This window comes from Falco cherrug, chromosome 7 (genome assembly GCF_023634085.1).
Source record: "Falco cherrug isolate bFalChe1 chromosome 7, bFalChe1.pri, whole genome shotgun sequence".
Classification (NCBI taxonomy): Eukaryota; Metazoa; Chordata; class Aves; order Falconiformes; family Falconidae; genus Falco; species Falco cherrug.
Genome location: NC_073703.1, coordinates 15,239,547 through 15,260,518, shown reverse-complemented (window position 1 = coordinate 15,260,518; position 20,972 = coordinate 15,239,547). Strand labels below are relative to the sequence as shown.

The 20,972-nt window shown below is 39.6% G+C and overlaps 1 protein-coding gene across 4 annotated transcripts in view; it reads right to left on the bottom strand.

Moving 5' to 3' along the window:
• FBN1 (fibrillin 1) overlaps positions 1–20,972 on the bottom strand; it is a 157,604-nt gene that overhangs the window by 34,083 nt on the left and 102,549 nt on the right. For 3 of the 4 annotated variants that reach the window (XM_055716550.1, XM_055716552.1, XM_055716548.1), the window contains exons 30-40: positions 20,509–20,631; positions 16,728–16,853; positions 15,790–15,915; positions 7,409–7,531; positions 6,723–6,845; positions 4,790–4,915; positions 3,134–3,256; positions 2,430–2,552; positions 1,397–1,561; positions 925–993; positions 690–815 (exon numbers count right to left, since the gene is read on the bottom strand). In XM_055716550.1, the coding sequence (XP_055572525.1) occupies positions 690–815; positions 925–993; positions 1,397–1,561; positions 2,430–2,552; positions 3,134–3,256; positions 4,790–4,915; positions 6,723–6,845; positions 7,409–7,531; positions 15,790–15,915; positions 16,728–16,853; positions 20,509–20,631 (1,353 nt within the window). The remainder of the gene's footprint in view (positions 1–689; positions 816–924; positions 994–1,396; positions 1,562–2,429; positions 2,553–3,133; positions 3,257–4,789; positions 4,916–6,722; positions 6,846–7,408; positions 7,532–15,789; positions 15,916–16,727; positions 16,854–20,508; positions 20,632–20,972) is intronic. The other variant, XM_055716551.1, reaches the window with a different exon arrangement.

Sequence of the window (20,972 nt, the reverse complement as noted above, 5' to 3'; positions counted from 1 at the left end):
TGTAAGCACAATACGGATGAAGCACTTTGCTTCAGCGTTAATTTAGGATCTGAATCTTTTGTATTTCTGTCATGTTTGGCACGTCATAGGCACTATATAACAGTCTGGAAGGCTGAAGACAGCCTAGGCAATGGGAAATTAAGGACTTGATGGGGTTGCCTGAAGTTTTATATCCAGTACAATCTGACAGTTGCATGTAATGTGATGAACATGTACTAGTGAACATGCTAGTGGAAGGAGAATGTTTTGCAGTACACCCAGTGTTTTCAATTGGACATTGAGGTCAGCAGGAGAGAAAATAAGTAGTAGAAAAATGTCCTGGACACCCTGTAACCAGCTCAGCAGACTCATGGTGTAAGTTTGCTCTTTATCTGAGCGCTTATGCATTACCTATTACCAAACAGCTATTTTTTATAGCTGGTTAGTAAATTATGTTTTACTTAAATAAAAACTTTGGGGTTTTCTGGTTTTGATCAAAATCTGATCATTTTAAACAAAAATTTGCATATATTTCAACATAGTCAAGAAGGAATTTTCTCTCTCTCAACTGTTCCAATCTTCCCACCTTTAAGCTTTACAATGCTTAGTCTGGTTACACTCCTTTTCAAGGACAGACCAGTTCTTCTGCATATTGAACAGTCATCATTTTCTAAGAATAAAAGCAGACTGGTTAAGTGAAGGCTACCTACCATCACACACTCGGGTCTCTTCATTCAAATAGTACCCTGATGGACACTGACACTGGAAGCTACCAAACGTATTAATACATTTTCCTCCTTGGCAAAGTCCAGGCAGTTCTTGACATTCATCAATATCTGTTAAAACAAACCCGCAAGTTTCATTTATGCTTTCCTATGAAAAGCAACAGTCACTGAAGAGTTTCATAATTTTAGATGTGTAAATATAGGAAAATGTAAACATTACCTTCTAATATAACTGTAATAGGGTTTGGTCGGAATCCTTCCCCTCCAGGGCAAAGAACCTTATATTCAGCTGAAAATAAAATAGATTTATGAACCTAAATTAGTATAAACATTTTCAGCGCATTTTTTGAAATTATTTTTGAAAATTAATCAGATTATTACAGGTAATTTAAATGTAAAGTAACAAAGTAACCAGGTAAAAACATTAGGTTTTACTCTGTAACATCAACTGCTATTCCATTTCATAATGTAATTTCTTGTGTAACACCAAACTTGCTCAAAAATTATAATCTTCTGGCTAAATAATCTTTTTCAAAGATCAGAAAAGTTTTTGGTTGAGACCAGTGAAAAACTGTCCTCTGCATGTACACAAGAAATGACTACACTGAGGAGTTACCTGCCTAAATTAAAAAAAAAAAAAAATCCAACAAACACACTGTATTGTTGTGTTTAACCCAGGAAAGCTGGCTTACTTGTGTTCACAAGTGGGCAATGTTCACAGGGTACGCCCCAAGCTTTGCCCAGAGAGCAGCAACAGGAAGCCTTGGAAACACCCACTCCAATCTCATTGCTGCAGAAGGTGCCACCATTATCTCCACGAGTTTTAATGTCCAGGTAACAGTTGCCGGATCGTGTATCTATTCAGAATGCACATAAGAAACACATCTTATAAGAGGAAAACACAACGTATCTCAGGACGAGGGATACCTTCAGATGGCTCCCATTTCTTGTAGGACAGCCAAAGCAAGTAATTTGCATTGTCCAGGAGGGCCCAGCTTTTCCCACTTAGATAGGATGGTGGTGTCCCATTCCTTGGCTTTGTTGGACTTGTCACAAAATAGGGAATTTATTCAGCATGACCAAGGGCAGTTCAACCAGGCCCTTTCTCATTTTGATTCGCATTTTCACATGCACTTGTACATCCCTCCAGTTCTAGAAACTCACTGCCTTCTTCTCCTTGAGGTTAACAAGCATGAAAGCATCTACTAAAGTTAGGAATTTCAAATCCATTTGAATTTGAGGAGCATCCCTATGTCCTCTTAAACAAACAAACAAAAAAAATCAGAGGATTACTAAGCAGCTGGAGCCTAATACAAGAGCATTTCCATCAGTTGTGAAGCTGCACCTAGCCAAGCTGCGCTCAATGCTCCAAGAGCCTTGTGGCTTTATGCTGCAACTTCACCTGCCATCTTGGGGCCAGCTGGACTTTGGTTTAAGCTTGTTGAAATTTAAAATTGTCTCACGCCTGCTGTAAATTGTGGACAGCTGTAACAAGACCCAAAGGTTGGGTTCTGGCAGCTGGGCACTGCTGGCCTGCTACATCACTCTGGACATATGCCCACTGCACTATTACAACCTCTAAGCCAGGGGCAGTGGGGTGGGAGCTGGAGAGCCTGTTCCAGCCCTTTTCTATGACCTGGGACATTATTCCTACTCCTGAACAGTTAGCCTTGCAGCCCCTCTGCACAACTTCACTTGTAAATAACATAAGGAACGGTCCCTTACCAACACATCCAACTCGGGTGGGATTCAGCTCAAAATCAGGAGGGCACTCACAGGTGTAACTACCAGCAGTATTGACACATGTGCCACTAATGCAGGTTGTGGGATCTGCGCATTCATTAACATCTGGGAAAAAAATAAAAGCAGACGGTAAGCAAATACTCAAGGACAGTGCAAACCATCAACGTATCAGGTATCATATGCTGACCACCATAAATCCATTAGTTAGGAGATACACTGATCTCCAGGAAGCTCTAAAAACCCATACATACACATTTGAGAACAGCAGTTTGAGATAAACTCATCATTTTGTGGGGAAACCAATCCATGAACTAAAATTCACATAAAGTACTAAAAGAAATGCTTAAGGGCAAAGTACACCACAAGGTCATAGCTTACCCTCCAGTACTGTGAATGGAAACTACAAGGTGCAACACATCTCTGGCTGGGAGATGCAGGCAGACAGAAGGGCTCTCACTGCTCTGTTTTCCCCCTTCTTCTCTTAAACCAATGGGATATCAGAGGTTGACAAAGAAGGGGAAAGAGTGTAGAAAAGGCAGGAAGGAGAATCCCATGTTATACAGCAGGGAAGTCCACATTTTCCGATATCCAGTCTGATTTGTATAGCTTTTTACAAGAATTTCCTACAGAGCTGACCATGACACTAGAAGAAAATTAAAAAGCATGTTGTTCAAAATTATATTTACCTGTGCAGTTACCACCACTTCGGTCCAACTCATAGCCCACTTCACACTCGCATCGGAAAAGTCCAGGGAGGTTATGACAAGTGCCGTAGACACAGATGTTAGGAAGTGAGCACTCATCAATATCTGATAGAGGAACAGAAAGGGAAAAATATGAGGTTTCCTTGTATTTTTAAGATATAGACAGAGAAATGCAAAAGGGTTCAGAAAACATGGATCTGGAAGCCAACTGCTTCTGCACACTGTGTAAGACCAGAAAAATAACATGCCAGATTTACGTATGGAGTCTAAGGAACCTAATCCATAACCTTGTTTCTGGGTAAAAGGCTCTTTCCAGTGTCTCTGGAAGCCATGCCAGAAACAATCTGAGCTTATTAGTGGGTTAATCTGGCAAGCAGCAAAATTAAACATGGCAGGAGACATCTTTTGAAAAATTCTAATCAGCAGTCATCTGCAGAAAGCTGGACATCAGCAAAGGAAAAGCTTCTGCCCAAAGGTGAACTTGATGCTCATTTTCAGGTTTCTGCATTTGACAGATCTGAGGTTTGGCAAGCAAAGCTCACTTTTGTGCCTTTTGTCCAAATCACTGCATCTGATTCAGTATCTACTGAACACTATACGCACTGCACCAAGAGCCACCAATCTGATAACAATAAAAAAGTGTGTGTTTACAAAGTACCTTAAAATGCTGCATTTAGAGTACGTATCTGGGACATCAAGGAAAGTCTGTTTTAGCAACAGGAACTAGGCTCTACATAAGCTATTTAAAGTTAGCTAAAAGGTTTGAAAGTAAATTGTTTCATGAAATATTATGAAACCTAATATTGTTTTAGTTTACCCAAAAATTCACTCTCATAAATTATTTCTCTTGGTAGATTACTAAAAAAAAATACACAGAACACTTTACAGGGGAAAAAAATTCTATTTATAGTGATGTACTTAAGAACTCCATCAAACACCAGTTACTATGAGTTATTAATATGTCAGATGATACGGCTGATTCTTCTTGACTGACTGATTAGCATTATATGAACTGCAGATTTCAAATGCTACGATCAAATATATGACCTTGAATCATGTAGGTAACATGTTTACTATTTGATTTTTGCGAATCTTTGCACATGCAAAACTCTTATGAACGAGTTGTAAACAGTTAACCGACAACTCACTTTCAAAACTGAATGCATACTCATGGGATGTTGGTGGGTTTTTTTTTTTTTGGCAGTCATACAAACTTTCTGCAAGGCTTCAAACTCTGCTTCTGCACCTCACAGAGGCCCTCAAAGCACGTTCACTGTACTAGCTACCAAATCAGTGTTTTTCAGCTTCATATACACTGAGACAAAGTAACAGCTTTTTCTGTTTAACTGTTATGAGTAAAATGAAGAACTGGGTACAACTGACCAAGATGAAATGGCAGCTGACAAGAGTATCTCGTAAGATAAGCTCCAAAAAGCTGTTCTCTCCACATACAATAGGTAGACGAACACCTAGAGGCCCATAATAAATGTATAAAACTGAAAAGAAGCAACTACTATTGACAATTTTCAGGCGGTTCTCAATACCACCACAACTGCAACCAATTATAAAAATTTTCAAACATAAAAAACTATTAAGGCAGAATTTGTTGAGTGTTGTTTAAAGCTTATGGAGAATTACCTTCACATGCTTTCCCATCTGGGCTTGGCAAAAATCCCATATCACATTCACAACGGTATCCTCCAGGGGCATTGAGGCACTGCCCATTTTCACAGAGATTCAAGTTTTCTGAGCATTCATCGAGGTCTGTAAAAGGAAGAGAAATTGCAGGTTTACCGTAAACATGGTTTTCTCACCAACATTTGTTTCAGCTGAAGCATGCGGTGTTTCAAAGATTTTAATTCTCCTATTAGTTCTGAACACTTGCAAAAGAAATTGCAACCTAGTTATGTGCAGAGACTATTACATGTAACAGCTTGGTGTATTTCCGACATGTTGAAAACACAGCTTCTCATCAAAAGGAAAATTAGAGAGGCACAGACTCCTAAAGTAGCTACAGCTAATAACAATTGGAGGCAGTACACAGGGTCAAATTTAGACTCAGAATGAGCATGTGAATTTTATTATAGTTATTGTTTCTATTACAGTAAAGCCTTGAGGCAGCAATTGAAGAAAGAGGTTTACTGTGCAATGAGCAAACATATGGTAATAGGCAGTCTCCACGCCAAACGTGCAAAACACTGACAAAAAAGTGGCACTGAGGTCAAAATAACTTGATCAAAATTAAACTGCAGGTTAACAGCTTATGAGAAAACCAGCCTTGCTACTGGACTGTGCTGCCCTTCAGATAGATTGTGGCCCTTACTCTCTAGCTGAAATTTTATACAACACCCTACTTGTTGCAACAGAGTCTGGCTGGCAGTGTGAGCTTGTAAAAAATCAAAGTCTGGCAAATCCAAAGTAGTACCTACTACCAGGGTGAATGCTGCACACGTTGGCAGAGGGCTTATGGAACACTTGTGTGCCCTAGTCTGAATCCCAGCCACCTCCTGCATCCATGAACAATACAGTATACAATTTTTTTTTTAAAAAAAAAAGTTCTATTGAATGCAGAAACTCCGTAAGCACTCCATTTGAAAGATGTAGTTTATAGACTCCTGGAAATCATCATATGGGAAATTAACAAAGAGTACTGGGTTATGAAGGCTGCTAAGGAAGCTGAATCAGATTCAAGAGTAAATTATACGGAGAGAATTAAACAGAATCCCAGGGTCCATTTATAATTTGGAATGATTCAAATTCAGCCTTAAACCCACTGAGCCAGATTCTCAGATGCCATAAAAATCTGTTGTAGCTGATAAGAGTGCTGCTGATTTGCGCAGCTGAAAACCTGGTCCACCAGCTGTCTATCACATGGCTTTATTCCAAACAAGGTCACCCTCCACATAGCATCACCAGCAACACTGATATCCTTAGCGTAATAGCAGGGCTCCCAATGACTAAGCTTACATGAGCCAATCTGTTCTTCAAAGCAGAAGAATGAAGTGTGGGTGGAAAACATCTCTCTAGCAATGTTTTATAATCACATTTAGTTTATAAAATGAGGTTTTAAGAAGCAGTTACTTCCATCATTCTACATGTCAACACTGCACCCTGACACCATCTCTCAGGATGATGCAGTAAAGAGGACAGGCAGCACACATGCACTTGTGGAAAGAATAAACATTTTCAGGCAATTTTAAAAAGTCATTTTAATGCATGTGCCTTATTATTTAAATAGGAAGGTGGGTTGCCAATGGATTGGTTTCTAACAAGTCAAATTATATGATCAAGCATAGTTTTAATAATTTAGCCACCCACTCTGATTAACAAGAAAAGCTCAATGAAAACTTGCATTTTATAAAGTGAAAAAAAAAAAGATTGCTTTAGATTACGTATAATACACAGTATTTCTGTCAAGTTACGGCAACTTAGGTGAAGTAGAAGACAACAGAAGATGACATATTAAACAATAATTTCAATTGTTTAAAAGCTGGTTTTGTGTATTGAATCGTAGACTAACTTAGGTTGCAAGGGACCACTGGAGGTGATCCCATGCTTTCCTAAAGCTCACCTGTACAAGTGAAGCCATCCCCAGTATAACCTTCTTTACACAGGCAGCGGTAAGAGCCCATTGTATTCTTACAGTCAGCATGTGGGCTGCACATGTGAGTTCCATTGGAGCACTCATCCAGGTCTTTAAAATAATTAGGGGGAAAAAAAAAGGAAAAAAGCAACATCAGTTAAAAACCACACGATGAATACAAACTTTAAATATAGTGTAAGGCGCACAGAAGCTCTACTTTAAATAATCTTCCATAACAAAACTCACACGTATGTGGGGTCATCTGACTGGAGAAGCAAGCACAGCTTCTTTGCAGCCCAGCAAAGAAGTCTGACAAAGTAACTGTGAATGAGGAAGCTGCAGGGCACTCTCAAACTAAGACCTGTATCCTGTTTTCACGAGGAGCACCAGGAGACCTCTCACTGCCTCCCATCAGCTGCCCTCAAGAACACAGCGTCTGTCTCCATGCTCCAGTCTGTTTTCACCAACTCACAAGTCAAACGTGAGATAATGCTGATTCCACAGTTACCATGGCAGAGAATTTGTCCTCCAACGGAGGATGTCAAATCAACCTAACAAGCTTGGTAATCATATCTCTGCTCAATTTGTAGGTGTGGTATTGATTTTTTTCAGAATTTCTAGGACCCAGCTTTGGTCTGAACTTACAAATAAATACCAATGCATATGACCCTCACCTGTGCACTTGATACCATTTCCAATCCAGCCAGGGCTGCAGCTACATTTGAAACTTCCTGCTGTGTTTGTACATATGGCATGTCGATCGCAGTTATGGGCTCCGATTTCACACTCATTGATATCTGTAAAAACACAGAGATGTTTGAAGAGCTCGTGAATCAAACTTTCTCATATCCAGATAACCAATACTGGAATTTCTCAAGACAGTAAGAACATGAAAGCAAGTCTGCATTTCTTTGTAAATGACATTTAAAAAAGAAGCAGAAGAGAAATGGAATCTCAACAAAGAAAAACAAAGAAGCATATAGCATATTTCAAACGTGCTGCCCTACTATGTATTTTTTTGACAGGTATATAAAGCAGTACTTCTGCAGTTTGCTACAAAGCTTGGTAACTTTTATATTCAAGAAGGAAAACTGTAACTTAGGTTTTCTTTTGCTTTTCCGACTGGTGCACTCAGCGTATGAGGCCACAGCCTTCGGGAAGAAGAGGACTAGCATCCATGAAGATTACCACAGGTGTTCAGCATCCTGGGATGTACGTTTGTCAAGCAGCTTTGCAATAGGGTTGTGGGTCAAATTTGATGACTATGAGCTGGTGGGAAGACCTGTGCTCCCCTGAATACAGAAAGGTACCACTACAATGCACTGGATGTATCTTGGCCATACCTTAAGATGACTGAGGGAAAGAAGACAGCCTTCCCATCTGCCCATCCTAGAGCCCACAGTGAGGGACTCCGGTGGCTCTACAGCGCATGGTTTGCTAAAAGGTCTCAGAGGCAACTCTGCTGCCCAGGGACTCCTGGAATGCAGCACTCCCACAGCCCCACTAGATCTGCCAGGATGCTGATGAACACCAGCTGGGCACAACCTGCAAAGTTCTCCTAGGATTATCCCTAGGCAGTTAACCAAGCCAGGTTCTGCTTTGCCAGAGACTGTGTGAAAGGTGGAGGATGGGCTGCACTACTGTCTTTAATGTGACAGCTGATGGACACAAAGCTCATCAAGTATGCCGTTTATTAAGAGAAAACCTAACACCGTGGAAAAAGCCAGCATCCTTGGAGACATCATGCAGCAAGTCATCCAATCTTCAACATATGCATTCATGCCAGCACGTTCTATTTCAGTACTTGCTATTTTCACCTTATTTTCATTCTTGGGCATTCTCTGGCAATGTCAAAATGCACAGACCAAAAAAGACAAACTGACCTCCATTCTTCCTTGTCACAAAACAATATTAATACCCTATACAAGTACTTGGAGAATGTATAAACTCAAAGACAATTGTTTTCAGCAATTACTCCTGGTAACTAAAACAAAACTGGCAGGAATTTTCTTACATGCCTGAGCTATGGATTTTACAGTGTTTTCTGTAACCGAGCCCTCTCCTAACTGAGCTTTACTTCCACACAAGATGTAAATTATCTAGAATTCACATCAAACCACTTAATATTTATAGCAATTTTTTCAGCCCTCCCTGTTACTGTTGTTGCAGTAAGCCAAATCATCTCATTCTGTACAATAGCAGATGGAAAGGGAAAACAAGCTCACAAACTCCACATGATTCCACGGAGAAAAACACAGCACAGACTCCTCTTGAGAAGATGACTAAGAAAAGGCATCAGCCATCAACCATGTAACAACCTTTGGGGTTCTCAGCCCCAAAATCACAATTTGTTTCCCTATCAATATACCTAAAAATTATTAGCTCTTTAAAGAGGGCAAGAGAGTGGAACCATTGGGGAAAGTGTCTGGGTACGTTAATAATTTCCTTTGTAACACTTTCTTAGGTTTTTCTGCCCACCCTTCTTTAGACAAAAGGCTCTGTGTCCTTTCTCTATGCCCTGTACATATATAGTCACTTTTCACAAAGGCTACACGTGACTCTGAGAAGCAGACAACATATGTCTGTCATCCTACAATTAAATACTCAAGCCCAGAAATTACTCAAACCCACCGCTGGCTTGGGGTTTTTTTTTGTTTACTTGCTGGGTCTTTTTAAGTCTGTACAGTAAAATTGCATCCAACCTTACTTTTCTGGGTTTCTTTCTAAATGAGGCATTACTCTAAATCAAAACCCCAGACATGAGTATTCCCATAATCTGAGTCCTGACGTCTGGATATAGATCTAAATCTGGCAGCTGGAATCTACTATTAATGATTGTTGACTGCACCAACAAGCCTGAAAACATGCAAATGGACATTTACTTTTTAAAACTTAAAAAAAGGGTCAGGAGCAGATAATCTCAGAGCATATTTGCTTTTAACATGTGCAGAAACTCATATGAAGATAACATCACCCTAAACAGGAAACGAGTGTCTGTCAAAAATCTTAAGGCTGGTCAGAAAAAAACCCTCATTTTGGCTTGGACTGAAGGGAAAGCCTAGATGGAATTTCAAGAGGTCAGCTACAGTATACATTGACATAAAGAAGCTGAAGCAAACACTCTATATTTTAACCTTTACAGGATTTTAAAACCTCAACTGTTAAACCACTGCTAACATTAAGATTGCACTGTATTTGATTATTTGATGCTTTGAAACATACAATCACATGCTTCCTTATACCCTGCGGAGCACAACAAAACACCACAAAAAACATCATCAGTGGAGAGATTTCTGCCAAGAATTTTTTTAAACCACCAGCAAACACAAACAGTAACTTGCATGCAACAGCTACACCGCAATGAAGTCATGCTCGGGCTCAAATTTAAGGCAATCTAAAACAAATTTTCAACTCTACATAAAATGACTGTGGACTCCATCCCATCCCACCTTGCACTAACACTCTGCACCTGAGAGCCCCCCTTAACATCTCTCAGTGGAACAGCAGCACAGTGACACTAGTGCCCTTGCACTAGGCACTTGTTCCCCTGTCAGCTGTTTGACACACTCACTAAAAGCTTGGAAACTTCTGTGGGATGAAAGTTGTGAACACAAATCTATATCCAAACACAGGTATTTATAATGGGATCAACTTTCTCAGAGATTATCCACTGAAATGCCATTCCACTTGCTTTGAACAAAATCCTGAAATACTTTTCAGCTTCTTTCCAGAAAAAAAAAAAAATCAACAGATTTCAATGCTTTCTGCCTGGGTAAAGATCAAACAGGGAATGCAAAATATATTGTCTAATACCATCTACTTTTATAGGGACATTGCAGGGCTTATTTCATTGACGCATGGAAAGGTTTTCAGATACTTAAATGAAAGCTGATTGAGGCATATAAAATACCATCACTGGCTTCATCCCAGATTTTACTTATTTTCAAAGCTATCTGCATTTAACTCAGATGTTGTTTTACTATAATCCCTATTCTCTCCTTTCATTGCACAGCTGAGATATAAGCCTAAATTTATTGCATGGCAATTATTTCCAAGGCAAAAGAGATCTCAGACCAAACACGCTCCTGTGTAAACGGGGCAGTGAAATCAATGGAATTTATGCCTGCTTGTACTGGAGCTTAATATGGATTTATGCTGCCATAAGTATTGAATTACAGCTTCACAGAATGAAACAGAAAGGAGAAGTTGAGCTCTGTAGAGGAAAAATTAACTCAACATAAATGTCTTTAATAAGAGCAAGAGTCCAGATTGTGCTGTCTGCATGGCAGTACAAACAGTACTACACTCTTCAAATACTCCAACTTTTTTCATATAATTGTTTGAAGAGAAAAGCGTTACTTGGTCTGAGTGAAGGTATCATGACCCAAAGCGTGCACAGGAGGACGCTACTTGAGTCAGGGTTTTACACAATGGTGGCCTATTCCCATTGACTTCAGGGGGACTGCCACTAAAGAGTAAAGGAGTGAGTCACTGATTTATATCAACCTTTTCTTTCTGCCTCCAGTATGAGGCCATGACAAGCCAAGGAAAATAAAGACATTCCAATCCGAGACTGACACTGCATCCTCAGCTGGTCCCACTGTGCCCCAGTCCTGCTGCACACATGTTCTCAGCTTTGTAATTGCACAATTCCCATTAATACTAAGGGAGTTGTCTGCCTACAACAGATGAGAATACGCACAATAAATAATATGCAGATCTGACATCATAACAATCCCAAGCACTCTGGGGAAAAAAAACTGTCAGTCACTCTATTTTGTTGGCTCCTTCGGTTCTCTTCTCTGAACAAATATTTTTTCTCTCGAGCCTCTGGCAATTAATAAAGCGTCTCTCCAATTAATGACAGAGGCACAGATTTTTGGAGCTGCGGATGTGCAGCAAAAATACGTGTCGTATATACCTGTCATGTTGGCACTACGCTTGCAAACACGGCAACCAAAGGAAACAAACAGCTAGCCAGGACCTGCTAGCATCCCTGTGCAGTCTTGAAGTGGATCATTAAACTTGGCCAGAGAGGAACATGGGGCTAAGTCACCGTATTCTCACCTATACTCTGGAAGCACCCAAGTCATTCCTCTGCGTTTGACCAGAATGAGAGTGAACATTAACACATGAAAACTCATACATTCATCACAGGGCATGAAATCCTCAAGGAACTCTGTGTACCATTTACATTTTTTGTTAGGTTTCATTGGGGCTTCAATAGTCTATAAGGGTTCTTAGCAAAGCGTGAATTTAATTGAGACTCCACCTATCTATCAGCACTGTTTGTCAGGAATTCTGCAAATCCTTTAAGCATTTTCTGACATTTTAATGTTTTTGGCGCTCTCTGCGTATCTGTGCATTTTATTGCACAGACATTTCACTGGCATTTCAAGCCTGGGCCCAATTCCCACGGGGCCAGTCGTCTGGTGGAAGTCACAAGGCATTTCCTCCTCCTGGGTCGCTGCCCATGTAATCAGGCAGGTAAAACAGAGGCTTTTCAGAGGGAGAACACAGGGAGTTTCAACTTAGCGCTCACACAAGTAGAAAAATATATGGAAAAATTCCTCTATTCTGATCTCTATACATGTAGAATTGTTTTGACTTTTGGAATCACTCTTGGATTTTATTCAGCATACTGCACTGTAAGCACCTCTTGGAGTTTCACATGGGGCAGTTCAGATTTGCCTGCTATTCATCCTTACGTCATCAGCCTGGGGCGCAGCATGTTATGGCTGGAGAGACGCCTACTCACAATACGCTCCTTCTGTGACACCCCCATTTGGCGGGCAGCATCTTCGTAGTATTATCTTCTGGTATTTGGCCTGACACAGCCAGCTCCCAGATTCACAAAGGGAAATGGATTTGTTTCACTGATACCAGAACTCTCTAGTGCCATCAAGACTGAAACACAACGTATTATTAATGGCCAGAAGCCAAAGATAGGAGAGAGGCAAGCACATTATACAAGTCACAAAATGTTACGGACCTATTTCTGAGGGCAAATGACAGGAATCACCTTTTCTTTTCACACTATCAGGTGATGTCTTTGTAACTATCTTTATAACTATTTATAACTATGTTATTGTCAACCATGCAAGTATGAAGTGTGTGCCCACTCTTCATTTATCTACTAGGGTCATCATTACTGGATGACAGCAAGCAATACTCAAGACCAAACTCTAACCTCATACCCCACACCAGGCAAGGCTGCAGCTGAACATCTCCCACTAGTCTTTCTCCAAACAGCATGGCCCTTGCAGAGTCAGAGCCTGGTCTCAGCCCTCCAGCTCCATGAGCCTGCTGTGGAGAAATCCAGCTGACTTTTAAAGCACATTTATTTTTGACCAGATGACTGCCTTGGGCAACTTCTGCCCCCAGGTTCACCTCGTTCAGTTTGACTTTGTAAAGAGCACCTTAAGCATGTGCAGGCACAGATCCACCAGGAGCAAACAGGAGGTCTGTGCACACAGCTGGAACTGGCAAGGATGGCTGGGAGAGAGTCCGATCAGAGAAGAATTTGTTCCTCTGTGAAAACGTCAGGGCAAGTAAATTTACAGGCAATACTCCAGAGTGGTGACGAATCACAAAATACAAATGCCAAGTGCCAATACAGGATTTCATTTCTGCACAAGTACATGTATACTTTATTGACAGAAAAAGCAGAGACAAGGTATTTGTCATAAAGCTGGGCAATCTGGAACTGGGATAGGGGAACACTCTGCAATCTTCTCTCTAGTGGCTATGTACCATTGTCTGCCTAGAAAAATCTAAAATTAACTGCTCCGAGTCAGTCTTGCCACAGTTTGCCTTGTGAAGAGAAATTAAACCATTTGTGGCACTTTGCCTAGGAAACCTGCATCTATGATGTATATTTTTGCATATTTTTTAAAAAATTCTATTTTTGTTACTAAACTATGTTCACAATCTTACTGAGAATCAAGGAGGGGGTAACAAACATCTGTGTGGGATGGGAATGTAGAGTCAGTAGGTGGATTCTGAATACTATTAAATGATTGGGAAAAAAAGCATGTTTATTTGTTAAAATGGAAACAATTAGTAATGACAAGGGAGCTGAAATATTTAGACAAAACTCTAATGGAACCCAGAGGATGTTATTTAGTTATTCTCATGAAACAGAGTACCTCCCATTCAAAGGGTTGTACACATTTTTGTAATTTTTTTCCACGGGAGTTCCTAAAACCCGTGGATGCTTTTGATCTGTCTGTAAGACAAGAATTGAATCCTGAGGTCAAGATGCTGTTGGCAAGGTCGCTGCAGAAGAAGTCTTGAAGGATGCTCTTATGTACCCGAGCTTGGGAACTTCAGTTCTGCTCTAATACTGCACAAACATGAGGTGAGGGAATTCAAAAGTCTCCACCAGTGAATCAGACTTTTTAAAAACCAGAATGTGAGAAACTGCACACCCTAGTCACAATGGCATCTGTATCCATACAGTTTCTTCAGCGTGAAACCAACCTACAAAGTTCCTGCTCTGCTTCCTCCCTTATATAAATACAAAAGATTTTGGTGATTTATTTCGGTCCCATCTCAGCTGTATCAGCATAACTGGTACTTCACCATTTTGTCTTATACCACTGGCCTCTCTCAAATTACTGAGCCCCCCTACGGCATCTTTTGTAATTGGTGGTGTTCTGCTGGTTTTCCTGGTGAGTGCCATCCTCCTTGGGACACTGGCTTATAGCCAAAAGCAGCAGAGGATGGGCTGAGGGAAAGGTAAAGATGTATGAGGCGGTGGGAAGAGACTACATGCAGACAGCATCCCTCCAGGGGGCTGTCCTTGGCTAGGACCAGGAGGCAGGGATTTCCCTGCCTCACTGTTAACAAGGAAGCATTGCTTGGGACATTTGCCACTACCCTGCGTCACGTAATGCCAGAATGGTGGCTACTGCCAGGCACTTCCCCAGAAGCCATACCTCAGATTCCTCCCTTGCCTCCATGACCTTTTCTGTCTTTTGCCTTCTACTAATTGCTTCATCTTCCCTGACTGCTCCTTACGCTGGGAGTGACAGCTGCGCCACGTGTAACTGATCAGCACTCAGCACGAGGGTGTTCAGGTCTAGAGTACCGAAGATCTTCATATAATTTAGCACAGAAACAAAGAACATTGAAAAGTTGGTCTACAGGGTACAATTAGGGATTTCTTGGATTTAGATCAGTTCATATGTAAGTCAAAGGCAGCTGTTACTAACACACAACTATTCCTCCACCGTCCAATACGCAAAGTACAACTCCAGCTCTCAGATTGTTCTACGAGAGCTGTAAAAAACCAGCTTCATATATTTGGGGCACTTACATTTCTGGCAATGTCTTTGAGACAAACTTTTATTATTAGTCTGCCCTTATTATGCACAGTTAATAATATATTTTTGTGTTTACCCTAAGCCTACATTAAAAATTGTATTAAACATATGTTTGCATTCATATTTGGGCAAAGTCTAAGACTCTCAACACCTTGGCTTGAGACACCAGCACTAGGATTATTAATGTCATGGCCTCCGAGCCTATATATTTGAATCATTTCTGTTTGCTGGCAATACATGAAATAATGCAAATTTTCATTTTGCTGATATAATGCAGTTGAGTAGCTGTATTGTTGCCACTTCGCAAAACCTGAAAATATATTTTAGCATATATTTCAAGCTATCAGTGATTGCCAAAATAACACTTGGAACAGATACCTGTTATTTGCATGCATAGTATACAATTAACTAATCCAAATGCACTGAGGTCCTCAGAGTCTGTCAAATTTCAGGCAATGGCATTTTCTGTTCTCTTAGACCAACAACAATGCAGTAATAAGCCCAATTTTGTTCCCAGTGGGCATTTTGTCACTCGTTTCAGCAGAAGCAGCATCAGGCTGAATGTTGTGCCACTGAAGTCCAGCAGAGCACAAGCTCAGAAAATTTGGGTAAGAGATACAATATTTAGTGAAAAGAAGCACAGTGAGAGGAAGTTTTGAACACTAGAAAAAAGGGCACGCAGACTCATGAGTTTAACTGGAAATTAATAATTAGACTTTAAAACATACCTGTGCAACCAGTTGTGCCTTTCTTGCCTGAATAACCCATATCACAATGACAGATAAACGAGCCTTTTGTATTCTCACAGGTTCCACTCAGACAGATGTTTGGATGCAGATCACACTCGTTAACATCTAAAAAAAACCCCATGAATTAAGATTTATTACATAAAATTCTTAGAAAGTAACTGGCAAAATCTCTTGGGATACGATGTTTTGGTACAAAAATGGGTCTACGTATTCAAAGAGAAAACTGCTTAGGTTAGTTATTCTTTACCTAGCGTATATTTTGAGGTCTGGTTTAACACTGCTATATTAACATACCTTTAATTCCAACTCTCCTTAAAAACAGAGACTAAGATTCAGCATATTATCCAAAGAATGACAATGACTATTTATTGATGCTTTCTATGTATACGTGTGTGTGTGTATACACATTTATATATTACATATATAATCTAGTTTTGTACATACGTTTCTCCTCAAATACACTACAGATTTTTAATTTAAATGTGAAAATTTCATTTTGGAGATACATTGTTTCATGACTTTTGTTCTACCAAGGTACAGCACTTGCACATAGTTTTGTCTTGGAGACAAGTTTAAATCAGGACTGGTGATTTATCTTGCTAGAAATTTTCCATGCTGTCACTCACCAGCATTTCCTTTCTGCAAGGACTCTCAGCTGCATAAAACCCTCACAGGAAGAGGGCCCAAAGATATGATGCTATAGATCACCATGTTTGCATCCTGATCTACAAGGTTATAGAGATTACACCTGCATTTGATAAACATAGCTTGTGCAAAGGGGCTGGTCCTTATGGTCAGGTGGCCAAAATTAGGGCATAAAAGCAATAAATACCATTTTCTGCCTTATTGGAAATAGTGCCTTAATAAATAATTTTTCCCTGGTTAATGCAGATTGGAATACATGTACTTTCACTTACCTATGCAAGTCTTCATGTCTTCAGATGCCATGAATCCATCATAGCAAAGACACCTGTATTCTCCTGGAATGTTTGTACACTGGCCTCCATCACAGATGTTAGGATTGTCTTCACACTCGTCAATATCTACAGGGAAAAATCAGATTAAAATATGCTAACTTTATGCAATGCAACTAAGCATAATCATGGCAAGCAAACATTTTAATGCTCTGATAAACATGAAAAAGCTTGAATCCTTGAAAATAACCAAACAGTACATTGCAAAATTGTCTTGATGAGTAAGTTGATCATCTTCAGCTGAAGTCAGTGGCAAACATTCTGACTCCAATGGGAACAGGAACCAACTTTACAGGTAAAAAAGTCATTGACAGAAAAAAACAAAACAAACAGAACCTTTGTCACACCACATGGCCACATACAATTGGAGATTCTTGGATACAATCCATCATTGTTGAGGTCAATGGAAGCTCTAAGTCAAATTCAGTGACAAAAATATTGGACTTTACAGAGCTTAAAAAAGCCATCAGACATGCAGAATACCTCTACAGGTCTCAAGGGTGGTGACAAACTGGAACACAGAGTCAAACTCATGATGCGAATAATTACAGTACATACATTTATTTCACTAAGAGATTTTACTGGAGTTTTTTAGCATTTCAGCTGACTGAACATCCTCTAGCATGTAGGTTGTTTTCTCAATTCATTAAATTGGCCATCACTGATTGGGGCCAAGCTGCATATACTTTATTATATTAATGCAGCCATGCTAAGGTCTGGAATCTTTCAGAGTCCCTAGGGTTATATTAGTGTTCCTTGTAAAAATCCCTAGAATCTCCCTGTGTCAGCACCAACTCAGACCAGCAAGAGCAAAAATCAGAAACTCTGCCTAGTGATACCATGGGAAAAAAATCAGCACAAAAAGGACAAGATTCAGGAACCCTCTCCAAGACAAAGGGTGTAACTCATTATCAGACCCGTCTATTGTGGATTGCAGTAATTATGCAGCTGCAGAAAATGAACTCACTTTAACTTAAAATATTATGTTCGTTATTCTGCATTTCTAGCAGCTAGTGCTTGTGTGGATACACAGCTTCTACAAGGAAGAAGGCTGACCAGTCCCTGTTCATCTTAACAAGCAAATAATGTTGGCATGGACATTAGCCTGAAAATGTTAATTTGGAATGGAATTTGAATTAAAATGCAAAATTAAGCTCTAGAAATGGGGATAATAATGACAGAAATAAAGAACTTTATTTACTAACCTGTCACTGTACTAATTTCACAGTTGGGGGAAAATCAGCTGACAAAGAACCTGTTGTTTCTCCTAATTGAGCTGATTATTTATGCATAACCTCACCAATTCAAACCTGACCTAGTACTGAACTGAACAGCATTCTTACCAGCTCTATTATCAAGAAATATATTCTGTAATGGCTTCCAGCTTTGTGTGATGTTAAAGATAAAGACATGTTCACACAGACAACAAACTGAAAATGTAAAATAGGTGTTTCACATACTCAGGTCACAGTACTACTGTATCTTGTACCATGCGAAACCAGCTACTGCAATAAAACCAGATATTCAGCACAATGAGTAGAAAATGTCACAAAATACATTTTTTCTTATTTTTCACGCAGTTTGGGTAGAGGCAAAATTTCAGCATGCAGATTTTGAATATTCACCAGATGTTTATATATGTAATTAACATCTCTTCAAGAGAAGGCAGCAGCATTTTTAGATACTAAAGGCTGGTAAAGGCAACCCCTCACATTTCTAGATATTTTCTTAGGCAGAGTTTGACTTGACATCCACAGGTATCTGGTGTTTCTGCTATTTAAACCTTTTTATGTGTTGGCTATCGCATACAAGTCCTTCTTAGAGGAGAGTATGAAAATCAATAGCTAATAGCTATTACTGGCTGCCTATGAATGAAATTCTATTTTTCAGGGTCAAGGTTGGATATAAATATGCAAAAATTCACAACTAAGATCAGATGCTTTTTTATTCCTCACCCAGGTAACATCAGACTACAAACTTCTATGGGCATGTTTGTGGTCAAGTTAACATGTGGACAAATCACTGAGAAATCTGTCCCTGCCCCACAGCACAGGCAATTGCTTTCTTCATTTTTAATTCTGAGAAGGGAAAGATGATACTTTTCTATTCCAAAGATTTTAGTTTAATACACAGGAAGGTGCTCTAAATGATCCACTCTGGTTTTGGGTTTAGGTAAGTCTTTGGGTGGCTAAGGGCAAGCAGGAGTAAAGCACAGAACTGTTTCTAGCCAGCAGACTTGAGATCCCTAAGACTGTCCAAGTATACACTTGGGTCATTTGGTTCCCAGTCAAGCCAAGAAGATGAAAACAGAAAAGAGGCTCAGAGACCCCTGCTTCCCCCCTCCTCCCTTCCCTCTCATGTCCTTCTAATCCTGTCACTTGGGTTTTGATTTTGGCTGAGGCACTATTTTGGTCAACTGGTTTTATTTTTGCATTGAAAAAGTGCCCCAAACACCAATGTTTTTGTATTATCTTGCCTTCTTCAGAAACTTGACCTAAAGCAAACTATTTCTAATCTAAATATTTTAGGTTTTAAAATACTTAATTTCAGGGTCAGCCAAATTTGCACTTTTTCTAGTTGATTTCTTTCTTTGAACAAGGGTCCAATGCTTGAAGATCAGCTACTTTACATCTTTCTGCCAGTGTAAGCTACAATGGGGGGGCAAACTACATTTAACGATGCTTTAAGGCTCTTTTATCCTTTGGAATGGTAGTGAGTGACCTCGAGGCAATTGAGACCCTGGTCAGAGGTCTATAAATATTTACAAATTCTAAATGTGAGTTCTCTCTATTAATTCAGTATAGAAAACCCTGCATTTGTTCAACTATACAGGCAATTCTATTCCAAGGGATTAACCCTGTTAATTTTCTTATGCTTCTCAATAAGCTCTTGAACGGAATTGGCACACAGCTGGCAAAAATTCACATGCCTCAGCAGCCCAGTGATTGTGCAGCAAGAAGAGAAGAGTAGGACAGAATTATCTTTCCAGTAACCTATGTGGAAATCACCGAGTACAATTCACTTACTGGGATTATGACTCCCAGACTCCAAAAGGAGAACACTTGACTGTTACAGAGCTCTGAAAGTTTTCTCGCAAATCCTGATTAGAGCTGTATCCTAAGAAAGATTCATACTAGAAATATTCAGATTTCAGTTTGTCTGAAAGTCATTCAGTTTTGAAGTAATGCAGTATGCTTGCATTTGACTAAACAAAGAATTAAAGATAGTAACTTTCTTGCTTGCTTAAAAGCTGGTAACACACAACCACAGAACAAGGCAATCAGCTCATTTTCTAGCATTCCTATCTATTTTGTCTCAAATACAACCATACATTACACATGCAGACCATTTTGGCTTCTGTTTATGATGATCCTTTCCGTTGACTTCAACACATTATGGATTCACATCTAATATAATACCTTAAGGGAGAAAATCTCTCTCTTACTGAAAAAATGACAGCTTTTTGTTACAAAACTTAGAATCAACTTGTACACCTTCTGAAACGATAAAGAATCAATTCCCTTCGAACCAATTCAGTCTGCAGTTGTCCAATTCCATTAGTTTGGAGATGTTTACTTAGAAAAAGAATTTCACTTTCCATGCATTACTACTTTTTTTTTTTTCAATATATTTGTTACAATAGAATTAATCTTAAAAAGAAGCTCCATTTTTAAACTATTGAAATAAACACTTCCAGCAGAAAACTTCCCAAAATCTCTCTTACCAGTACATGTCCTGTGGTCTGGCATGAGTGCAAAGCCTTGTTTACAGCTACATTCATAGCTGCCCTCTGAGTTTGTACAGAAGTTCTCACAGCCGCCATTCATTATACTGCACTCATCAATATCTAAAAAGGAGAAAATTACAGTTAAACCCCACAGTACCTTATACTGTAAAGTACATTTCAAGGACACACTTTGAGTCAGCTTTCCAGAACAGCTTCGGTCCACAATCTACACCTGGTATTTGTACAATCCTTGAACATTCATTCAGGTCTTTGGAAATACAGGCATGGGGATGGATGTCAGGCAAACCAGGGAGGGAAAAAGATGGTATTACCTGATTGCATATATAAATACCTCTACAGTTCTCTTTCTGCACATAAAAATATAACTGCTGGGTTACCACAGTATCATGAAGGCAGCAAAGTTTTTATAAGGATCAAGGGAAAAAAATATCAACTGGGCA